Consider the following 21662-nt stretch of genomic DNA (forward strand, 5'->3'; position numbering starts at 1 on the left):
GGGTCACAACACCAGAGGATCTATTTCCGACATCATTCGATCGGCTGTGCTAAGGTGTAAGCTGCACAGCATGCCCTCCCTTCCTGTTTACCAAAAGCATCCAAAGAAATCGCTTCTTGGTTGGTAAACCCATAATATTTACCCTACCTTCCTTTACCGACCCTACAAATCAAACTCAAAGGTTTGGGCTTACTCCATATTTAACAAATTCATTAAATTTATTAAGAAAAAGTTCATTATCAAATCCGGTCGCTCACTATAGAGATGAATCACATCATACTTTAAAAACAGACAAAAAAAAAAAATATAATAAAAGAAATATTAAAGTCAAGGCTAACAACCAATTTTTGTGTATATCTAAAGTGATCCTTTAATTTACTAAAATTATTTTCATAACTCTTAAAAAAACTAATCATTTAAATTAAATCTCAAAACTTAACAAGAAGGGTTAAAAAAAAAAAAAAAAACACGGCATGAAAAAAAAATATTTATATAATATATCAAATAAGAATCAATAGGCGAGTTTATTTGAATTCAAAGCACGGCAAAAAAAAACTAAATCGGCTGTGAAACAAACTTCATTTAAAAGGCTCATTATGAAAAAAAGGATATGTAGCTGTGTGAGTGTATTTCCATTTGTACTTCTGTTAAAGTAAAACAGCTGTGAGTGCATTGACCCCTTTTTTCCCTTACTTCATTTTTTTCCTCTAATCACACATACATCAACACAACCCACTCGGTTGTATAAAACGAAAAACTAATTTTAAATCGCGAAGTTTTGACTAATATGCAGCCAAATTTCAATAAAAATGGTATCAAATGTAAAAACAATATTTTATAGGCATACTGGGCTAGATATGTCAATGATCAAAAGGCACAAAACGTACATTCATATAAAAAATATGGCAAAAAAAAATGTATCAAAGCTATTTCAATCGAAGCAGTGCTTTTCAGACCCAAGAACATTTTCTGAGAGTCTTGTTAACAGCGAATCAACATAGTTAACAGAGGTTCCAATAGCATGTTAACACTTTAGCCTTGACATATCCACCAGCACAGAATCAGATATATATGTATATGCAGGATATTTAACTGAACAAGCACAAACAGATCATCTGAAAGTTGCCAACTTGCAAAAATTCCAATTTAAAAATTATGGGGGAAGATTTAAAACATTTTTAAATTAATTTAAAAGAAAAAAATTATTTAATTTGACAAAAATTACCTGAGAGAGGTAACGGCATCTCTCTCACTCTCCGAAAAAAAATAAATCAGTTTGGCTTTGCTCAGTGGTAGTATAACAGTTTGCACTTACTTGGTTTTTGTTGGAGCTCCCACGTTGAAAGGCCTTTCGAGGGGTGAGGGGTTATTAAAACAAACCAGCAAACTCCAGCCAATTGCAAGTTTTTAACAAAATACGCGGCATACACAAAAAATCACTTTTTTCAATATAGTCTTTAACATTTGATACGATTCACTCTATCGGTTTTTTTTATATTCGCCTTTTTCTAAAACATTGGATTGCCAAACTACTTTTACCAAAAAAAAAAAAACTCTCAATTAGGCATTAACTTTTTGTTTCACTTCCGATTCGGTTCTCCATCTCTGCCTTACAAATGAGCAAAAATTAAACTATATAACACTTGAGGCAAATTACATGGGCAAAAATACGGAAAAATAATTATTTTTTTAAGGTCTTTTTTTTTTTTTTAGCAAGTTACAAAACCTAAGAATTAGCACGCAAGAGTTTTTTTTTTCCTTTTCGAGAGTGATTTTTCAACCAAAACGCGTTTGTTTCGATTCCCGAAAAACAAAAACTAAATGAGTTGCACCAATCCCGACGGCTCTTTTTTTTCTTGTCCTCGAAACCAAGACAAGCGATCCATTTAAAACACCAGAATCCACTGATCAAAAAATGAAAAGACTTTTGTTAGACTCTCTCAGGCAGCCAAATCTGCACAGCAGAAACAGAGAAATCCATATGAGCACAGGGAAAGGGGGAATCCAAATGTATTAATCCAGGAGTTAAATGATCACAGGGGACCAACACTCCAGCTTTGGGGATAAAACCCTCAGCAAAAAGAAAATGCAGGAAACCAACACTTGCAACAATTATTTACCCGCGATTTTATAAATAAACATCGATTCTGCAGGACAATAAAAAAATAAAAATTGAGGAGAACTGCCACCAACAAAAAAAAATTTAATCCCTTTTTTACTAAAGCAAGGATAACGCTTTCACACTTTTAAAGAATCTCAAGTCCTTTACGACACAAAAACTTAAACTTTTGGGTGCACACGGTTGCAAGGTTGGAGCAAAATGGATCTCAAATCAGTCTGCTACCACCTTTTGTAGCCTTGACCTAAACAATGGGGCAAATTGCTGAATTACTACCACAAATTAAAATTCTCAAAACCAAAAATGTCTTCTTTTATATACATGCCACAAATACAATAATAATCCATTTGTGAGTGTATGGGAACTCCAATGCGAAAGAAAAGCTACAAAGAACATAGAAAAGAAGTTAACATTCACCACTATGGCTAAGGGGAAATTATAGCAACTTTTCAATATGGAGACAAAGTGCTCTAAACCTATGATTTGGTCGGACTTATATGTGTGGATGTTAACAACCACAACCATTTTCCACCTTATCCAATAGTTGTCAAAAAAAAAGAAAACCAAAAGGAAAAAAAAAATTAAACAACTCATTTGAACTTTGATGTGATCAAATGATCAAAAAAAAAGAAAACAAATGAAATGAAACAAACAAAAAAAAAAATAAATAAATAAAAAAATATAAATGTATAAAGAAACACTGCTGCCGGTATTCGAACTCACGCTCACCGGTTCGTAGGCTGTAACGCTTCCCCTAGGCTACCGCCTATGATGCGTCTCTGTTAGCTAAGTGATTATAACACATGATCACACTAAGCTTTGAATCATCAACAGCGGTCAATGTAAGTGAATCCAACTGTAACAGTGCTACAAGGAAGAAGAAGAAGAAAAACAGCATAGACAAAGCTCCAAATATGTTCCAATAAGGGAAAAACATGAGACAAGCAATCACAACAACAAAAATACTCTAGCATCCACATTGTATGTTAACTCGCGTTGGGGTTGGAAAAAAAACAGGAATGTCCATATCTATTATCAGGCGGGCCAATTCCAAGAAATATATTCATATTGGGTACGTCGACATGCGCCACTACAATAACGGCGATGACTATTGGCCTTCCGTCTAGCTCAATCACTCGCAATGGGCCATGGGAACTCAACCCGCCAAGTCAACCCCAGAGGAATAACAAGATAGAAATAAAACGATCCACTAAACATAACTCACAACCACACTGCACTGACATAGGGACTTTCATAGAAGTGTCCCGCACTGGGCCCTCCCTTCCTTGGTCCGAAGGCTCCTATAGATACAATTTTATTCGGACCCCAATGACCACACACTTTATTTACACACTTACCTCATTCAATCCCCTTCCACTGAAAGGATTACACAAACATCATAATTTTAATATTACTACATTAAACAAACATAATTATTTATTAAGGATTAAGAATGGTGGTAAATGAATTAATAAATTTTGATTCTATCGATATATTCTTCTTTTTCTAGACTAATAACTTAATATATTATACCATGTAAATTTTCCTTTTTTTATATATAGCTACCACATTAGAAAACAATACTAATTTCTTTTCATTAACGTTGGCTTACTCTGGAGTTAACCATAGATCAAAAACTGCCCTTAGTCCTGCAATACGATTCGCCTCTTAGTTTGGCGCTTTTGCTAACTCAATCTAACCTCGACTAATGGAGCTCGATTAGGCGGAATAGCAACCACTTTATTGCTACCAAAACACACAAATAATCACAGGTGCTAAATCCCTTTTTTCTCTGATTCCCTCAGCCTTTAAATTCTTTTTACCAGCTAGTATTATTTCTTTACACTTTGATTTTTCTTTATTTCCCTATTCCCTAAGATAAACTATCCACTATAACTTTTCATACATCTTTTATTTACTTAGTTTCTACTAATAACCAGGATTCACTGAATAAGGTTAAGCCAAGCGATCAGCCGATATACTTTTTTTTTAATATTTGGCAGTACTTGGCATTGAGGATGTCAACTTGTTCTCTTTTTACATTCATTCTTTGTTTACGTTTTCTCCTATATGATGACATTTTCAATCGTCAGATTTGACATCCTTAATGATGTTTATGGGGCCTATCCACTTTGTGTTTTGCATGTGACCTAACCTTCTATTAGTGAATCCTGACTAATAACTAATACTATTTTTTTTTTTTAATTTCTTTTCTGCAGATTTATCGTAGTCATCAAATTATAACAATGGTTTTTCTACACCAGTACATATAGACGGACACACAGTTACGGTAAGACTTTTTACCTTAATTTACACGGCAAATTTCTGATTGGTTTGAGCTTTTCTCTTGTTTTAGATGGACTGTAACCGCGGGAGGGGAAGCGCCAGGCGAAATCTTCTTAGATGGAAACTTCGCAGTCGAGCTTTAATCATATATCTCCCAACGGCCAAACTTTCTCGTGGGATACAACTCTAACGCCAGCAACACTTTTAACATAAATCGGATTCACACGGCAAAAGTACTTGCAAATCTGCTGGGCACAACACTTCACCAAAGAGGCACTCTGCTCGTTGACCAAACCAAAAAAAAAAATAATGACACTGGCCTCCGTCCACTCTACAAGGAAGGCCAGTGCAGTTCCAAATTTTGTTTATCTATACGAAGAAAATAGAACCCAAACACCACGAAACATTCACTACATCGGTCAAACATCCACTTTTAATTTGGCTACTCACATTGTATGATACACAAATAAAAGTTCACACACAAAGTCTTTGATACGTTATTCTTTTACAATTGGCAATCCCTCTGGATTGAAACCAAAACACTTGTTACAGTCGGTCCACTGATGTACAATGAAGCTGGATTTTTCTCGTCGTCTATTTATATGGTCCGTATTTTTCGCGCCAGACGCCTATTTTCCAAGATGACCATTTTGCCTTAATCTCTTCTTTGGCCATTTTCCGTATTTTCCCAAATTTTCTTGGCGTTTCACCTTCTGCCGTCTTCTTGACCGTCCCTGTCATTCTATTGGGAATGATCATTAGATTAACCGTCATCCCATTTCAAACCATAGACCAACGATAAGTCGTACGATTTCTCGTACTAATATTTCCTGCATTACCATCCACGCTATCTGACCCACTGGGCCATACACCTTTTTAAAACCAAAAACTCCGCAAATAATTAAAATGAAATTTATTAAATCATTCTGATCATATTCCTATGAACATCATTATTAACATTCCTTATTACGCCCCAACGCACACGTCGTAAGGCGTCGTGACGTACGGTCATTGTGGGTGTACCCAGTACCCGTCCTCCGAATATTCACAAATCGATACTCGATGTGAATCATAATCGATAACTCTGCGTCGTCAGAATATTCTGTCCACTGACCAACCACCACGTGCCCAACATAATTGGCAAATTATTTAATTATTGAAACTGTCAGAATAAAAAAAAACACAGCCCACAAATATCTGGGCGTTTAAGCATAAATTAAATTGATTCCCGACACATGAGATCGCCAACCATACCGTTCACTCCCCATACCGGTCACACCGCCGCATTTACCTTCTCATGCATCACCATTACATAGCCCCATTGAGACATACGAGCCAACACCGACTCCCATATGGTAGGGAATCTAAACACATGAAATGGCAAAGCACAACACATGAAGGCAAACCGACCAGTACAGCCCTCTGGCCATCCCCAATTGCTGGGGCTCTTCAGAACACACCCGTGGCAGGGCAGACAATAGCCGCAGAGGGCCATGCAACACACTATCAACAGAGTACTTCTTTTTCACCTTTTTTTTATATGAAGTTTGACAGCACTTTGCCTGAACTAGTTCCTTAGCTCCTTTTTCATTTGGGACCCCCCTTTTTAATTCCTTCATACAAAATAAAAAAATGAGCTGAATTTTGCTTTGTGCCTTAAAATTAGTGTTTTTAATGGCATACATATTTACAAACATTCCGACTGTATATGTAATTGAATTTAAAATTCTTTTTTTGTACTTTATTTTAAACGTATTAAGTCTCGATGCTGAAAAAAAAAAAACAAAAATCGAGGGTATCAAAACAATGTATATTTTTGACAATAAAAAAAATAATGTATGGATGTCACCATGTTTCCTTATTTGTGCCGCCACATTTATTTAATGTGGTTGCCACAAATAATTTATTTTCCTTTCACCTAAATCACAACGACACAGTTGTTGTCCATTAAAAAAGTTGACGCTTTAATTTAGTTGTGGTATAAAGCTGAAAAATATGGCATGTCAATTTGCTGGTCTACAAATTAACAAAAGGGAGCAAAAAAAGGAACTATAAGAAGGAAAGAGATGGAACTAGTTCGAGCAGTTCCATACTTGGATAAGTTGCAATGAACTAGTTCCATCCCGAACTACCCAACTCTAGTTTTAATAGCTCCATGCAACATGAAATAAAGTTATTTGCGAATAAAAACGATTAATTACAGCACAAATATACTTGATTAGCCACAAATGATTAACATTTGGCCAAAATGTTTGTCGGCCATTAACCCCAGAATTAGCGAGCTGAATCTGGAAATAAACAGGGTATTCCACGAACATAGGCGAAATTTGTGGCTGGAACACTTTGAGCAATGCAACTTAGGCACCGGATTAGGCAAGCTGTGGTCTACTGTTAAGTTACTCTCGAACCCCGGTAGACGGGATGACAGGACCTCAGTCACTTTTGGCGACGCAGCTGTGACTGATCCGAAGAGATGTGCCTAGTTGTTCAACCGTCAATTTATTGTGTATCCCGAGAGTGAGAGGGCAAGGAGAAGTGCCATTCGCGCTATCCGTGGTTTCCGAGCCGATGTACAGTCATCACAATTTACCGTGGACGAAGTTACGAATGTCATCCTGGCGCCACGGATCCAAGGCGTTAGGCCCCAAGCGGAGTCTCTACATTGATGTTGAAGAATCTGGATCTTCATGCCTTACTACTGTCCTCAACGTGTTTTTGAACACTCTTATAGTTCGCGATGTCTGGAAAATGGGCAGAGTGAAAGGAAAGGACCCTAGCTTGGAGGAGTCGTACAGACCCATCTCCCTTCACTCACCAATAGCAAAGACGCTTGAGGCATTACTCCTCCCGAGCATCGTAGGGGAATTTCCATTTGCCGAGCATCAACATGGGTTTCGAAGACTGCACAACAACTGCTTTGCATGCCATCACCGCACACATTTGCCGTGGCTTCAATCAGCCCAGGCCATGTGATAGGACGGTTCTCGTGGCACTGGACCTATCGAAGGCATTCGACACGGTCAGCCATGAAAAACTATTTGAGGACATCGTCAACATGTCCCTCCAGCCAGGCCTGAAACGATGGGATGCGAATTATCTGTGTGGTCGCTAGTCATTTGTGAAATTTAGGGATAAGAAGTCGGAGCACCGTATAGTGAAACAGGGAATTCACCAAGGTGGGGTGATATCTCAGTCACTGTATAACCTCTACCTATCCTCCATTCCATCCCCTCCAGACGCATTGGGATCGTCTACCTTAAGGTAGATCTACATGATCTAGATCGTGAGGTTCTGCGCTACAAGAGAGAACCGCTAGATCAAGCAGGTCTAGAAAACATTCATGCAGACACGGTAGCATATGCGGTAAATGGCTGCCGGGTGAATGTAGTCCATGGAGAACGACCGCCTCCCATTGTACCCGAAGAAATTCACCTCCCCCGGCAAACCAGAGTAGTTCTGGCTCGATTACGATCCGGCAGATGAAGCCGCCTCAACTCCAACAGATCAAGTGTTGATGCCGACGTGGATGTCCAGATTGTAACAGGGGACCGCACGATACACGTCACCTGTTTAACTGCCCTGCCAGACCCACTCGATTCAGACCCAGATCCCTGTGGAAGCACCCCATCTTATTCGCAGAGTTCCTGGATTGGGATACTTAACAGAATCAAGCAGACGAAAGATAGAATACAACAAACTGCTACAACAACAACCACTTTTTTATAATGCGTTTTGAAAGTTGTTCGGGCGAAAAGTCAAAGTCAGTACCATGACATAATTACCAGGTAGAGTACCATAAACAGCTGAGTACAATTTTTTCTCGCGAAGTGCACTATCTGTCAACGAGTTTTGGCTGCGTGGGTGTATTATTGTTATGAACCATTCACGACATAATTACCAGGAGTGTACCGTAAACAGCTGAGTAAAATTTTTTCTCGCGAAGTGAAGAACCATAACACGCACAAACAACGAAAAATGGCGCGAACTAATATCATATACAAAATCAGAGTTACACTAACCACTGATTTTGACACATAGTGCCCTCAATATTTTGTTGTTGGGCAACTGCCACTACCTATAAATGAATATATCTTGGTCAATACTAGGCTTTAATTTAAACACGAAATATCTGCAGATTTATCGGTTGATTCATAGGTCTCAACACAGCTGTTTGCGTTAAAACAAAACAGCGAGAAAAATAAACGGCAACATTGCCGTATCTCGATATGGCAACGTTATCAAGTTGACGTGGTTAAAAACAACCCGCTTTACAAGTCACAGAAGATTTGCAAATCTAAAGGATAAACTCCATAAGAAATAATTAAGTTATCTTTTTATAGCGTTTAGGTTAGAAAAAAGAAGCACCATGGGCCTAACAGAAACATTGCAAATTGACGAAATGATACAGGACTTCAAGCGAATGAATAAACGTCAGGTAAGCAAAAACACATTGGGCATCAACCAAAAGCCACACGGCACCTAACCACCAACTGTAATACACACATTTAGTTGTGTCAAGTGTGTATTACAAGTGGAACAGCGGTCATATGTTTCTCCTTTGGAGCGAAATGATGATATTGATTATTGCTTGTGATTTTTTAAATCTTCCACACAGTCCTTGTATCAATTCCTAAGTTTTGCCATGATAGTGTCCTCCGCCCTCATGATCTGGAAGGGGTTGATGGTAGTTACCGGGAGCGAGAGTCCTATTGTTGTAGTGTTAAGTGGAAGTATGGAGCCTGCATTTCATCGCGGTGATCTCTTGTTCCTTACCAATTACAAAGAGGAGCCTGTACGTGTGGGAGAAATTGTTGTCTTCAAAGTTGAAGGCCGAGACATTCCTATAGTCCATCGCGTCATTAAACTGCACGAAAAGTAAATTTCTTCTATCAAGTATTTAGTGAATGTTTAATGGTTATGGTGTTCTAAATTTTTGTTTTGCAGGGGAGATGGATCAGTGAAATTCTTGACAAAGGGTGACAACAACAACGTCGACGATCGAGGCTTATATGCACCTGGGCAGTTGTGGTTGACAAAGAAGGACATTGTCGGTAGGGCCAGAGGGTTCTTGCCTTATGTTGGTATAATAACGATATTCATGAACGAATACCCCAAAGTGAAGGTAAATTCAATACATACACCATTTGCATACAAATCTAATCCTTTTTTACATTTCTTTCTTTTCTTATCATTTTAGTGGGCAATTTTATCGATTTTAGCTATCTTCGTATTGCTGCATCGTGAATAATAGGTCGCAGCCTTTGATTTCATTTTGTAAAATCATCTCTAAGACTTGATCCAATAAAACAACAACAAATGCCACAAAACTCTCTAGACAACGTAATATAAAATAAATAAGTTGGAGCTTTTTTTCAAACCCCATCTCGTTTATGCCTTAAATATAACCAAATGATAACGTCACATTCACATGGTCTTCAGTTTTGTTGGACTTCTAAATTATAAAATTCAAACTTTGATTGGCAAACATGAGCAACAGTGGGAATCAGCAACTCACTCAACCACACCTATCGAAAAAAAGTAATTGCATTTCGTATACAAGGAATTTGAAGAAGACACATTAAAGTTATTAACATTAAAAACTATAAAAGAGTTGTCTTTTTTTTTGTAGAAAATATAGATACATATGTAAATACCGGCTTCCAACAGCTAAAATGATGTGACACAATGTTTTTAATTTGTTATAAGAAGTAATCGTTTGATGGGAGTATAAATTGGTTACAAATACAGGATTTGTTGCATTTTGTGGATCGACGCTTATATGAAAATTTGATTTATCCGAAAACTTGATATTGTATCGGAACAATGAGAGATGAAGACTTTAAGCGACTTGGGTAGTTTTTTTTGATACTATACATTGTTGTTGTAGCAGTGTGTTGTACACTGAGGCGGCAGTCTTTGGCGGTGAATGACTCAATCGGACCAATTCGGTACGTACAATCGGCTGCCATGGGATATACCAGTTGTGCTGTGGCTACTTAAGCTTATTTTGGAACTTGGGTAGAGGCATTCACAAATATTAGGCGATATACATATGTATGGAAATGTAAACATGGGTGATATTTCATTTACACTAATGATTTTAAAAATGTACTTGAATGCCCAGAGGTTAGCATGTCCGCCTATGACGCTGAACGCCTGGGTTTGAATCCTGGTAAGACTATCAGAACAAATTTTCAGCGGTGGTTTCCTGCTGGCAAATTTCGTCAGTTTCTATGCCTTGTAAAACTTCTCTCCAAAAAGGTGCCACACTGCTGCACGCCGTTCGGACTCGACTATAAAAAGGAGGCCCCTTATCATTGAGCTTAAAACTTGAATCGGATTGCACTCATTGATATGTGCGAAGTTTGGCCCTGTTCCTTAGTGGAATGTTCTGGGCAAAATTTTTTGTACGCGCAACAATGGAGTTAAGTTCGTCTAGCGCATATTTTTGAGAATAAACGACCAAAGAAATATGTTGGGAGATCATATGATTCTCATTATGACCGCTATAATGAGGTGGGTAGCGACTATAAAAGTCGTAACAAGGTTACTGTTTAATGAGCCCTTTCTCCACCACAATTCACCGTGTACGATGGTACCGAAGTCATCATTGGTGCCAAATCGCTAAAGGCAGTGGGTCCAACGAAATAATAATTTTATTTGTGTAAAAGTTGGGTAGGTGGGGTTAGGTTTGAAAAGGATGACGCCAAGATCTCTTCCACTGCATCCATGCGGATCATTATTAATGCTCATATTTTCTTCTACTGCGCTGCAATACAAGTACATATGGAGAAAACGGCCATCAACAACTTGCTCGTACCACTTTGCCGCTTTAATGAAATCTTTATATTAAATATTATTTTTTTTTTTTTTTTGTATTCTTTAATTCGATGCCGCCTTAAGGGACCATTAAAAATTAGATTTTCCAGTCGACATTTTAGTGGCGAGTAAAAAATGGTTATTCTGCGCCCTTCTGATCGGATTAAGAGGAAGATATATCAATATATTTTCTGATGTAGCCTATCTTTAAAGTTACCCTGCCTATGGACGAAATAGTAATCTGTAATACGTTGAAGGCCTCCGTGACACAGAAATAACTTGTACTTGGAAGATATATCAATATATTGTCCTATGTAGTCTACCTTCGAAGTTACCCTGCCTGTGGATAAATAGTAATCTGTACTGCGTTGATGGCCTCCGTGGCACAGAAATTACCGCCTATTAATTTCAATCTTCGGGCGCGAATCCTGGCGAGACAATCCAAAAACATATCCCTATTCTGATATAATCACACTATTAAGAGCTGAAACTTGGTATAGATTATTTTTTTACCCAGTGTGGGGTTCAGTTCGATTTTAGAGGCCCATTTTCAAACTACAACCCCTTAATAAATGATCACCCTGTTTACCGTCCTCAGCTCAGGAAAGGAATATTTTTACACAATTTGTTCGACTTTTCCAAACATTTTTAAATAAGGTCTCCTTTTATTCGCACCGTATTTGGATAAACCTTTTATATAGATATATCTCTCGATTGAGCTTCATGGCCTCATAAATGGCTTATTTTTTGACCGATTTTCCTGAAGTTCGGATAGTTGGGTAACAATGACTTTCATACATTCTTTCCTACTACGGTCCACATTAAATCTTAGTTGAATATATATATATAATACATACCGAACTCCGGGTGAGAAATATGCCTATGATTGTGGATGTTTAATATTTGGCTCGGGCGAGCTTATGAATTTTTTCCCTTGTTTTTTCGCGTTAAGTATTTTATTATTTTTGACATTGAAATCCGTTTTTTTTTATCATGGCAAGTCATTGGTAAAAGACGCATACGTTCGTTGGACATATTTTTAATTTACGAATTAAATTGTTATTTAATAACAAAAATTGTGGTTTTTATTCATCTCCTAATAAAGTATTTTGTTAAATAATAATTGTTTTTTTTTTTTATTTTGTAACCCTTGAGTGGAGCGGACGTTTTTTTTATTTCGCTTCTAAAAAAAAAAAAAAAAAAATATTTATCCGTATCTCGGAATAGGAACTACCTATTTCGAAAAAAATTGTAAGCCTTTTGGAGTAGGCTAGAAATCGACTCCAAAGACTCAACATCTGCGGTGGTGGCGTCATACCCCTCCTATAGGTGAGGGTGCCTTGGCACCAGTAGTTGAGTAATGCTTCAAGCACACAACTAGTCGTCAATGGAAGAGACGGATAAATCAAAGGAATGCACAGTTCGTTCTCAGCCTTTAAGTAAAGGTGGTTTTTCTGACTCGGATTCAGACAGCGACTGTGTCAATAAAACAGTCATCGCAGCCGAATCGAGAGATGAGGGCATCGGGATGACGGCAGAAGTGAGCGATGGCTATGCTATGCTCACAAGCAGACCGAGAAAACGATTCGGTGCACGACGAAGGGGACAGAGGGGTATGTACCGGCAGCGTAATCGGGCGAAAGTGCAGGATGATTGAAGGGATAGAACTGACATTCCAAGCACTTCTACGGAAGCTGGAAAAAGAATCAGATCTTCCGAAGAGTATAACACTGCTAAAATACTGACGAAGAAAAAGAGCTCCCCGCTTTCAAGTACTCTTGGAAAACCAAGCCAGCCATCCCGCAATGGAGACTCCAGACAGTGTCCTGCGGAGGTAGACAAAGTTGGAACAGGAACGAAGGAAGCGCAAACGGCCTCTGAGTCTTCATGGAGGACTTTGACTTCCAATAGGAGGCCACAGCCATCACAAAGGGGAAGATGGGCGCTGAGAATGGTAAGGAAATCCGGCCCTCTTACGCCAGAGTGGCAAAGAAGCACAACAGAGATGAGCTGACTTATCAATATCGTCTGTATATCCGGTAGGATTCCACCAGATCATCGGTCCTAAGTAGAAGATCTGTTTAACGATCGGATTTTTGAACATATGTGGAACTCTGTAGAGGGTCCACCCATACAAATGATGAGCTGCGAGTTTAGAGGGGACATCTTTACGCTGCGTTTTGCGTCGGCGGAATGTATTGATCAAACAGCTCGTCAGAGGTATTCACGCTGGGAGGGCGCAAAGCTAAGCTCGACCTGGTGAGAAAGATGCATATCCTCCAGCTCACAAAGGCTATGGTCTTCATCAAGGGATGGGGCAGTAAATTTGCAACGGAACGCATGTTGGAATTCTTGGGCAAGCAAAACCAAGGTTTGGTCACCGAGAAGTGGGAGGTCTTCCACAGGGAGGAGAAGGAGGAAGGAACTCTCTTTGTGGTTAGCATTGATCAAATCTCCGTGACAAGTTTGGCTAAGACTAAAGCCATGGCGCACTACGGGAGCAAAGCTGTCTTTTTCAAGATTGGGAAGACTAGGATAGGCGAAAATCCTCATATTGAGACATCAGGCCTGCTGTGGCAGGTGACTCAATACTGCCCAACGAACAGGGGGCTATACGATGATACAATCACCGCCTCTCTCAATATTGGAAAGACTATGAAAAGCAAAGATCTTAATACTAAAATATCAGGCAGTGCAGTGGCAAGAGAGCCAACACAGCACAACAAACAGGGATCCAACGAAGGACCCACCACCGACCTCAAGATTCGGAAGACTAGGATAGGTAAAGATCCTAATATTGAAACATTAGGCAACGCAGTAACAGGAGTCTCAATGCAACCCAACAAACAGGGAGCCGACGATGGTACCATCACCTACTTCCAAGAAGGCCATTTTCTTTAGATTTGGAAGACTAAGATAGGCAAAGATCTAATATTGAAACATTGGGCAGTACAGGGAATGGAAACTCATTACAGCCTAACGAACAGACACCCGACGATGGAACCATTACAGACTTTATAAAGAGTCGGAAGACTAGGATAGGCAAAGAACCTAATACGATGACATCAGGCAGTGCAGTGGCAGGAAAGTCAATCCATTCTAAAATGCAGGGAGCAGATCATTACCTACTCTCAAGATGCCCAATTACTGGGGGACGAATAATTGAGGTAATCCAAATAAACATCCACCGGAGTGAGAGAGCTACACACGCTCTGATGGAGAAAATCAGCAAAGGCAAGATTCATATTGTCTTAGTTCAGGAGCCATGGACAACCCGAAACAAAGTTTCTGGACTGAACCATATCAACTACCAACTATTGTATGCTAACACTGGTACTCGGCTGAGGATATGCGTTGTCTGTCATAAAAAATTTAATTATATATTTTCCCCAGAGTTGTCAACGTTGGTGAGACAGGGAGACAGGGGAGCATACCTGGCATCATTTTATCTGCCTTTCGTCACCGCCACCCACGCCGGAGCTACATCGGCTGGTGAGGAAAGCAAAACAGACAGGACACGAGGTACTAATAGGGTGCGATGCGAACTCTCACCACATTTCGTGGGGTAGTACCAACACTAATAAGCGGGGCTAAGCCCTGGCAGAAGCGGGGCTTAGCCCAGAATACGAACGACCTACTAACACTTAACATAGGTAACACCACTATCTTTGTTAATAGGATTAGGGAGGAGGTATGAGATGTGACGATATGTTCGGAAAATCTAATCAAAGAGGGTCAGGATTGTAGAGTCTCCATGGAACACTCTTTCTCTGACCATTACATTAGGTTTAGAATAGGTTTAGAATAGCACGGTCAGCGCCGAATCCGATAAGCTTCCGGAATAAGTTGAAAACCAACTGGACAGAATTCGGAAGAAGACTTTGGCAAAATAATTTAGATTGTCCAAACATAGAAGACATTGAGGAAAATGTCTTCCGACGATAGTTGTCCTCTTCGGGAAAGGAAATCAGCCCAAGAAAAACCCTGGATGACCGGAGAGATTCGCATTATGGTGAAATAGGTCCGTAGACTTTTTAACAGAGCACGTCGTAAAAAAGCGAAAGTTTATTGGGATGTGCATTACACAAGGAACGCAATAAGATTACCAGAGCGGCAAAGTGTGCCTCCTAGAAGCTTTTCTGCGAACAGGTCGATAGCGTTAACGACGCCGCCAAGATAAAAAAGTTTATCTCAAAAACCCATGTCCAAACTGAAACTTAGTTGACGACATGGGAGTGAGAGCAGAAACAACGGAGGACATGTTGAGGCTTTTGATGAAAACCTATTTTCCACATGATACAACGGGACTCATGGAGATACCCGAATCTTGGAATAATGATGTTGATCGAAGGTTTATAATAACGGAATTTATGGTGAAGAAATCCTTGGGGAGCTTCAAACCTTTTAAGTCGCCCGGACCTGATGGAATATTTCCGGCGTTACTACAGAAAGACTATCTGGCGCTTCATCTGGCAACAATTTTCACAGCGTGCCTAGGACTTGCATATACTCCGAAAAGCTGGCAGGAGGCAAGGGTGGGATTTATACCCAAGTCAGGCAAGGCAAATTATGCATTTTATCGCCACTCCTATGGGTGACCACCATAAATGACTTATTACGGATGATGACTGAGGAGGGATTTAAACTACGCAGACGATGTTATAATACTTCTAATGGGTAAGGATCCGAACAAGCTATGCAGAAGGGCCGAAAGGGTCTTGCATATGGCATATGACATCGTTAGACTCAGAAGTATCAATATTAACCCAGAGAAGACTAAAATATGCCTGTTCACGAGAAAGACGAAGGTGAGCCAATTTGACGCACCACGTTTCCTCAATAATTTTATGAACTAATTTTTTTACAAATTTATATTCAACTTGAAGAAATTTGTTTTTATCGTTGAACTAAAAACAAGGAAACTTTTGTCATGAGTTAATAAAAGCGTTGTTTACCAAAGGAATGTTTTACTTGTTGAGAAGGATTTTGGTTTAGTAAAATAATTCACCAAATTTAATTTCATGAATTATTTGCAACTAACTAAGGATGTGCCAATTTTTCTTTGTTTTATGCAAAATTTAACCCAATTATGTTGAAATTGACTTACTTATTTGTAATACATTTTTTATTTATTCTATGAACCACTTTTTTCTGAGTGTGAATGACAAAATTTGTAATCACCTTATAAAAAAAAGTATTGTATTAATTGTCGGTGATCAATTTTTCCCTATTTACATATCCATGGAGATCGTTTATTTTTGAGTGCTCCAAAAAAGAAATATAAAGAATAAACTTAAACATAGTTCTAGAAAGTTACCTCTTTTCAGTATTTATTTATTTATTTTCATACAACTGCCGCCATCTTTATGCCAGGTTGGCTCCTTTTTGAATGGTTTTGAACAAAATTTTGAACATTTAGTAAGTTTCTTTGAATATTTATTTTTTTGAGTGTTCTTATGTCATTCAACACCAACACTATATGCCGCTTAAACAGGTTCATGAATAGATATACTAACCGACTCATAATATTTTGCTCAGATAGGGTCATAAGTAGACATATCTCCAAAATAAACTTATTCCCCGATTTAATATCTCGAGCCCCTAGAAGCTACAATTTGTATCAGATTTGGTAGAAATGTTGTTAAAAAGTGAACATATGCGCTCCAACAAATACATCAATTGTCACCCAGATGCACCAACAAATAGAATAGGTGGCATTATCAGGAGAATCCATGGTTGGACTCCAAGATTAGGCCCGTCCGAACTTTGGGCGTTTTATTCCGGTTTTTATTAACAACCATAAATCGTAGTAATATTAGAAACGTTTTTGACAACATTTAAGTAAAGGAAAGCAATAACATTTTGGATAGTTGTACCCTCCACCATAGGATGGGGGTATACTAACTTCGACATTCTGTTTGTGACTCCTCGAAATATTCCTCTGAGACCCAATAAAGTATATATATTCTTGATCGTCATGTCATTTGAAGTCGATCTAGCCATGTCCGTCCTTCCGTCTGTCTGTCAAAAGTACGCTAACTTTCGAAGGAATAAAGCTAGCCGCTTGAAATTTTGGACGAATACTTCTTATTAGTGTAGGTTAGTTGGGATTGTAAATGGGACATATCGGTCCATGATTTGATATGGCTGCCCTATAAACCGATCTTGGATCTTGACTTCTTGAGTCACTAGTGGGCGCAATCCTTATCCGATTTGGCTGAAATTTTCCAGGAGGTGTTTTGTCATGATTTCCAATAACTGTGTTAAGTGTGGTTCAAATCGGTCCATAACCTGATATAGTTGTCGTATTAACCGACCTGGGGTCTTGACTTCTTCAGCCTCTATAGGGCGCAATTCTAATCCGATTTCCCTGAAATTTAGCATGAGGAGTTTTGTTATGACTTCCAACAACTTTACTTAGTATGACTCAAATCGGTCCATAACCTGATATAGCTGCCATATAAACCGATCATGAATCCTGACTTCTTGAGCCATTTGAGAGCGCAATTCGTATGAGCCACTAGAGAGCGTAATCGTATCTGGGATCTTGACTTCTTGGGCATGTAAAGGTAGCAATTATTATCCGATTTGGCTAAAATTTTGTACAACGACTTCTCTCATGAACTACAACATACGTGTCAATTATGGCCTGAATCGGTCTATAGCCTGATACAGCTCCCATATAAACCGATCTCCCCATTTTACTTCTTGAGCCCCTTAAGGGGGCAATTTTTATTCGAATTGGCTGAAATTTTTCACAACGACTTCTACTATGGTCTTCAACATTCAGTTTAATTATGGTCCGAATCGGACGATAACTTGATATTGTAGTTCCAATATCATAGCAATTCTTTCCTTTTATCATATGTTTGCTTAAAAAGAGATATCGGGAAAAGAACTCGACAAATGCGATCCATGGTGGAGGGTATATAAGATTCGGCCCGTCCGAACTTAGCACGCCTTTACTTGTTTTATATTTATATCTGTTTTGTAATGTGCCTTTAGTTAGTCGTTACAAACTGATTGTTGTGGGGGGGGGGGAGGGCGAATATTTGTCGGTTCGTCTGACTAACACCTTGTTTAATTGTTTCCTAAACATTTTGGCAAAGAAGTGCAATTAATGCGTTCCGTTTTTTAATCACTTTTAAAATACGGAAAGAAATCAATGACGTTCGAGGCAACAGATTAGATAGAAAACGATCTTGACCGTGATAATGAGTGACACGATCGTCACATTAGTCCCATGGTATGGGTGGGAAATCAATGGGACTATAAATACCATCAATCGGAGCAGATCGATTGGTTAATTGAATTTGAATCGAATTGTTGTGCAGTCGCATCCGACGTGTACGACCAGCGATCTCTCAAAAGCAATTAAGGAATTGTTTTGCAGATCCTTCCGAAAAGCGGCGAGAGCTATCAATTTTGAAAGGAGGCTCCATTGGTACTTTGTCATTAGTGTCTTAATATCCATATAATTTTTGGAATTGTGTTTTGTGGATTTTATTAAAACAGGTTAGTTGAAAGGTTGCATAATGAAGAACAGTGGACTGACATTTTCAATCATCCTTTTGCCTTTTTTTCTATTTTGAAGAATGAAAGATCCCAGGAGCAGGCTTCCCAAGTATACGTCAGATGCTTTTGATAATGTGGAGTATCAAATGCTTATCACGTATACGGTGGAGACAGATCGTCGCATCATGAGTTTTGTGGACAAGGTTTGGGGCATTGAGGTAACCGGTGGCATAGATCAGTTCGAACCACTGACCATTACAAATGTGACGCCAACGGGATTGGCACGCAGAGCTGGCATGCGTATTGGTGACGAGATAACTCAAATCAATGACACACCTGCCTTGGAGTTGACTTTCAATGAGGCTCTACAGTTGTTCCGCAGTTCCAACAGATTCGTCAGAGTCTATGTTCGAGGGTAAGTTGAGGGTGGAGCTTTATGTTGAGGGAAATTTGATTGTTATTCGCATCTTTATAGTGATGCTGACGATGATGGTTTGGACGATTGGACTGTCGATTTCTGGTTTACACCTCGTCGTCCATGGCGCCGTGATTTCAAACCCATTCAATGGGAATTCCCCTGGAACGATCGTCGCAAACCCATTTACCGTGAGTCAAATTGTTTCATGGTGCCATCTCGTATGGAAGAAAAGATACGTCAACGTCGTGCTGCCACCTCCGTCATGAAAAAGAAGAAGGAAGGCACTCCCCATACCAGATCGTTGACACCAGCTCCCCGTCCCAAAAATCAACCAGGTCCCAATCTTCTAGAGGGCGTTCTTGGCCCCCGTGGTGCTCCACCCCGCGGTATGCCACCCCGCAAGTGAGTTCACAGAATAGCTCATATGAATTCGACACAGATTTCTCTTCAGACCTTTACTGGCATGTGGAAGAGCTAAATGGTGTAGAATTTGTGGATTGTTCCTTTAACAAGTTAGACAAATGCAAATGAAAACTTCACTAGTTTTTTTGTGAAAGAAAGAAAGTTTTTGAATTTTCATTTGATTCGTTGATAAGCGAGTACAACTTCGCGAGTGTCATGCATAAAGCGAGGAATCTTAATTTTCCTCATCTTCATCGGAAGGACCGAAAAGAAGAGTTTTCTAAAAAATCCATAGTTTTAAGTCGCTATGCAAAGATGAATGATTACCGTTTAAGAAAGAGATGTGAAATTGACAACTGAAGATTTTTTCTTATAATAAATTGTAGAATTTTGCTGATGTTAGCTCAGACTCAAAACCACTCACGACTCATTTTTTTCTTATAATATGCTCTTTCCAAATCCTCATCCTATATCATGTGTTATTTTTCCGAATTGTTGAATTAAATAAAAGTACTATTATTTCGAGGTGGGGACATTTTTCTAATAGTGAAGACATGTTTTGAAATGCCTTCAGTTGAAGCAGACAACCAAAGGCATTCATATAATCCATTTGTTCGCATCATGGCATACCACCGATCTCCCGATAAAAGGTATGAAGCCCATAAAAGCTTTATTTTGTAGCCGATTTCGCTGAAATTTGAAACAGTGAGTAGTTTTAGGCTTCCCAACATCGGACCTTAATATGGTTCAGATCACACTATATTTAGATATAGCTGTCATATAGACCGATCTTCTAAATTAGGGTCTTAATCCCATAAAAAGCAGAGTGATTGTCTGAAAATGTTACTTGTTTATGAGTTCTCGGGACCTGAATAAAATATGATCGAGACCAGGCGCTTTTAAGATATAACTACGGATATAGTAGTGGAGTTATAATAAAATAGGATGATTATTATATCCTTGTTTAATTTGGTCCAGATTTGGTTATAGTCCTTACCGTGCTCTCAAAAATGGTCCAAATAGTCCATCGGATTGGCATCTGGCGAATTGTATAGCCACTGTGTGAACGAAATGAAGCGGAACAAGTTTTTTTCTATTACTGGCTTACTATTGCTTAATGTGACGGTGCCAGTCCTGTTCGTATGTCCATGTTCTATGACTCAAATGTTTGCGAGACCACTGCTCCAAAGCAGCTTCCAAAATGTTTTCCCGATAATAAGTCACATTTGCTCTGATGCCAGTCTCGATTAGGGTTAACGTTGATAATTTTGAAAACGCCGAATAAAAAAATTGTTTTCTCAAAAAATAGTCGCACAATGATTATTTAACATTTTACAAAGTAATAATTATAACAACTTTTTGAAAACCTATACCAAAGTGAAAGTCCAAATTAGATTAAAAGTACGTTTACATTGGCCTTAGTGGTCAATCTGGATTTATGGTCTTTTCGAGATTTAAGTGCTAAATCCTGTGTATTTTTGTAGGTATTACCAAACAAAAATAAATCCCATTTTTGCAGGATATTCTTTTAAATCCCTAATAAACCTGCTTTCATAGCTGAGTAATCGATAAAAGTACCAAAATATGCAACTGTTTTTAAGAATTGTGTATGGATGTGTGTGATATGCACATTCATGTATACGCATGTACGCTTGTGTATGTCACTTAAATCCCCAAAAACGCAACGTAACGGACAGGATTTGGTTTTGATATTTAGCCAAATCCAGATCATAAAAATGACAATGTAAACGTGCTATAAAAGAAATTTGTAAAAACCATTTTTTGTGCATAAATATAAGTCTAATAATTAATGGATGACACAAAACAGTTTTTAGTTATTTAAATTTTTTTTAGTATTATAAACTAAAATCAATTTTGACCAAATAATCAATTTGCAACAGCTAACGGCCTACATCAATAATAAGTATCTATGAAAAAATTCATGCGGATAGCCTCATTTGTTCGAACGCTATCGCGTCGGCTATCTGTAGAACGGATGGATATGGGTAGGCTGACTTAACCCATTAACGACGAATGGGTTGAAATATACCTAAAAAGCTTCTCAACATTTTTAGGAGTGAGATTTCTTTAAACCGTTTTTAA

The 21662-nt window shown here is 38.7% G+C and overlaps 2 protein-coding genes across 2 annotated transcripts; both read left to right on the forward strand.

Annotated features, from left to right (window-relative positions):
* Positions 1-8627: 8627 nt before the first annotated feature.
* Positions 8628-10013, forward strand: LOC106096070 (signal peptidase complex catalytic subunit SEC11A). Its single transcript, XM_013263616.2, has 4 exons — positions 8628-8840; positions 9021-9280; positions 9350-9527; positions 9603-10013. The coding sequence occupies exons 1-4, from the start codon at positions 8772-8774 to the stop codon at positions 9651-9653; spliced, it is 558 nt and encodes a 185-aa protein (XP_013119070.1). The 5' UTR covers positions 8628-8771; the 3' UTR covers positions 9654-10013.
* An 8489-nt stretch (positions 10014-18502) lies between these two features.
* LOC106096072 (uncharacterized) lies at positions 18503-19721 on the forward strand. The gene is made up of 3 exons (XM_013263618.2): positions 18503-18739; positions 18819-19154; positions 19215-19721. The coding sequence occupies exons 2-3, from the start codon at positions 18820-18822 to the stop codon at positions 19561-19563; spliced, it is 684 nt and encodes a 227-aa protein (XP_013119072.1). The 5' UTR covers positions 18503-18739; position 18819; the 3' UTR covers positions 19564-19721.
* The last annotated feature ends 1941 nt before the right edge of the window (positions 19722-21662 follow it).

This window comes from Stomoxys calcitrans, chromosome 2, assembly GCF_963082655.1.
Source record: "Stomoxys calcitrans chromosome 2, idStoCalc2.1, whole genome shotgun sequence".
Classification (NCBI taxonomy): domain Eukaryota; kingdom Metazoa; phylum Arthropoda; class Insecta; order Diptera; family Muscidae; genus Stomoxys; species Stomoxys calcitrans.